This window comes from Dreissena polymorpha, chromosome 8 (genome assembly GCF_020536995.1).
Source record: "Dreissena polymorpha isolate Duluth1 chromosome 8, UMN_Dpol_1.0, whole genome shotgun sequence".
Taxonomy (NCBI): domain Eukaryota; kingdom Metazoa; phylum Mollusca; class Bivalvia; order Myida; family Dreissenidae; genus Dreissena; species Dreissena polymorpha.
Window position 1 is genome coordinate 34,189,983 of NC_068362.1, and position 3,025 is coordinate 34,193,007.

A 3,025-nucleotide genomic window follows, 5' to 3' on the forward strand; every position below is an offset into this window, starting at 1 on the left:
TATTTCATGGACCTGGAATTGTGGAGACGACTTTCACAATGGCGAGTATCTTGCTGCAGACCTGGAGGGCTTCACATTCGCACTCTCTCAAGCGGTGCAGCTCATGGGCAAGATGGGAAGCGCCTGGGTGGCCAACCTGATTATGGAGCTGGGCAAGCAATATGGACAATAATAGGTGAGGTATGTTAGGCGTATTGTTGATAAACATAAATATGCGTTGTGTATGAAGTAATCTACATTGTCTGCCGGTTTATATGTAGTAGTAATAGATGTACGTGTTAAATTAATGTCTAAATCAAGTGTATCATAACTAGTGTTATCAACATTCGCTCGCAATGAGAATGTTGTTATATTTTATATTAATATGTGCGCTCGTGTGTCATACTTATATAGATATTTATATACTTATATAGAGGATATTTGTTGGATTCGATTTTATTTCACGTGTGATCATATACAATAATATTTTCACGAGTGGCTCAGCCATTATGATCACGAGTGAATTAAAATCAATTTTCCATCGAATCCAACACATTTTATTTTTATTTTATGCTTTTTTCACCGTTAATGTACATTGTAAAAGAGTTTAACTGGATAATTTCACTGGATTTATGACGTCATTTTGTCGAAATCATGACGTCATTTCACAGTAAAAGCAGTGAAAAATATCGATATTTTTCACTGTTATTTTTCACTGTTTAAAAGAGTAAAATACTAGTTTTATTTCACTGATAATTCTCTATATACAACCGAAAAGCATAAAAAAAGAAGTTATTTGATATATTTGCAATAATAGCAAACTGTATGTTTCAGGAGTTTTATCCAGAATTATATATGGAACAAATCACCGCTCGATGGAAAGAACACGTGCATTTGTATAAAATATGAAAACGATATATACACAAATGTGTTGCGCCAATATTTGTTTAAAAAACTGGTGTATTTTATATCGGATCTTCAAATAACATGTTAATGTTTTATCTCTTCTTTTCTCTTTGTGTTTACTGATAAGCTAAATTAACGTGAACATCTGTTGACCAAAGATCTAAAACGAAGTCAGAAATACTTATCTATTCTACAAAATGTGTCTCTTTTGTGTGCCTTGTGATATAGATAAATGCATAAATGAATTAGTAACATACTTACGGTATTGAAGCAAAACTATGTTTCAAGATAATGTATGCTTCGTATAGAAACAATTTTAAACATATTTGTGGTTGCGTGTCATTTTGTTTTAGGGTCCCGTTTTAATTTTAACATATTTTAACTAAGTGAAGAACCACTACTAAATAATAATATATACCTTAACTGAGTGGTTCATCATGTATTAAAAAAAGTATTTCATGTTCATGCAAAATAGTTTAGAGCAAATTACACCAGGGTTATTATTAAGGATGTAGTTTTTGATCAAGTGACAAACATGTTACAGGCAGATTATTATATAGCTGGTGAATATTAACATCATTGGTTTATATATTGAATAAAAACATCAACACTGTTAAAATCTTAACCTATATACCATTATTAAAATTGTATTGCACATAAGTATTTCTCTCCAACGTATACTTTATTTGTTCTCTCTTGTTTCAACTTTTGATTGTTTGATTTGGTTGTGATTATATGGGATGTTGTGTGTTTTCCGTATGGTATTTTGCATGTCCGTTTTAGCATTCATGTGTATAAAATAATTGTGTACATGTTTGTATAAAATTAATTGCTATATATGTTGCATAAACGTTGATACACGTGTATAATGCTTTAAACAATGTTGAATTATCAATTATGTTTTTCCAATACATTTGATATCACGTCGATTCCTTTGGGTGCGTGTGCTTCGTTTATTATATGACAGAGATGTGTACATGTGCGAAATAATGTGTACGATGTGTATGTAATGCTGGGTCGTTTGAATTTGAAACGTAGGCGACTAATACATTTACGCATCCGATGTCATTTACTGTTATTGTTGATTTACGTAAATATCAGCTAAGTTTGGAATTGTTTTAAGTGTGAGGCCTTTGCGAGTATGGAATAATTAATGTCGGTAATTATATTGTTGGTATTTATATTGTATATGTACTTTTGTATTTATTATTATTACGAGAGCGCGATTGTTTGAATTATTTTATTTACATAAGATTTTTAATGTTTTTGTATGTTTGACTGTATTGTATTGTATTTGTTTTTATAGAATCGTCAACGAATAAAATTTAAGACGCATATCTCGTTTCTACATCTTGAACGGTGGAACTCTTAACACTAATTATCTTGTAACTGCAAATGACACGCATGTATTCGGAGACGAAAAACAAAAAAAGAAAATACCACAATTCATTGTAATTAATATTTACGCACTCTTGTAATAAAGTTTCAGAATATATATCACTTATTCATGTACACATTTCCTATAAATGATTATTTTTGTTGGCAATAAATAAAACACACCTGAAACCAATTATTTGTAATGCTTACACTCAAAATAATTGTGTGCGTGTATAACGTGGTCTTTATAAAGCGACGTGTGTCTGTGTTTAAAAATAAGGAAAACTATATAAGTGGTTATCTTCCAATTTATATTTGCCTTTATGTGGCTAACACATATAAACCTGTTTACTCCTAGCATATTCAGTGTTGCGGCACTTAAATAATTTTTAAATGATTTACATTCTTATGTATCCGACTTTATTCTTTATAATATATGTTTGGTGACCTGTTCTGTCCCATATAATTAGTTTCTATCAGTACACACTATAGATCATTCCAACGTATAAAGACTAAAATGTAATCCGTGAATAATGCACGTCTCATGTAACATTATATTTACATTATTTGAACTAAGTATGCATTATCGTTAAGAAGCTAATTAAAGCCTTCTTTGATTGAACCTCCTCATCATCCCAATCAAATTAAGTTAAAACCCCGCGTATAACTCATCAATGAGAGTAATAAGCCATGGAGGGGGGAAAATTCATTTATGTAACGTTCTCGTTATAATGAAAAGTATAACAAGAGCTGTCTCCATAGG

The 3,025-nt window shown here is 30.8% G+C and overlaps 1 protein-coding gene across 3 annotated transcripts in view; it reads left to right on the top strand.

Moving 5' to 3' along the window:
- LOC127842231 (uncharacterized) overlaps positions 1-2,222 on the top strand; it is a 4,387-nt gene extending 2,165 nt beyond the window's left edge. For 2 of the 3 annotated variants that reach the window (XM_052371647.1, XM_052371649.1), the window contains exons 4-5: positions 1-175; positions 814-2,222. The exon at positions 1-175 is cut by the window's left edge and continues 7 nt beyond it. In XM_052371647.1, the coding sequence (XP_052227607.1) occupies positions 1-172 (172 nt within the window). In that variant the 3' untranslated portion in view covers positions 173-175; positions 814-2,222. Of the gene's footprint in view, positions 181-813 lie in introns of all 3 variants that reach the window. The other variant, XM_052371648.1, reaches the window with a different exon arrangement.
- The last annotated feature ends 803 nt before the right edge of the window (positions 2,223-3,025 follow it).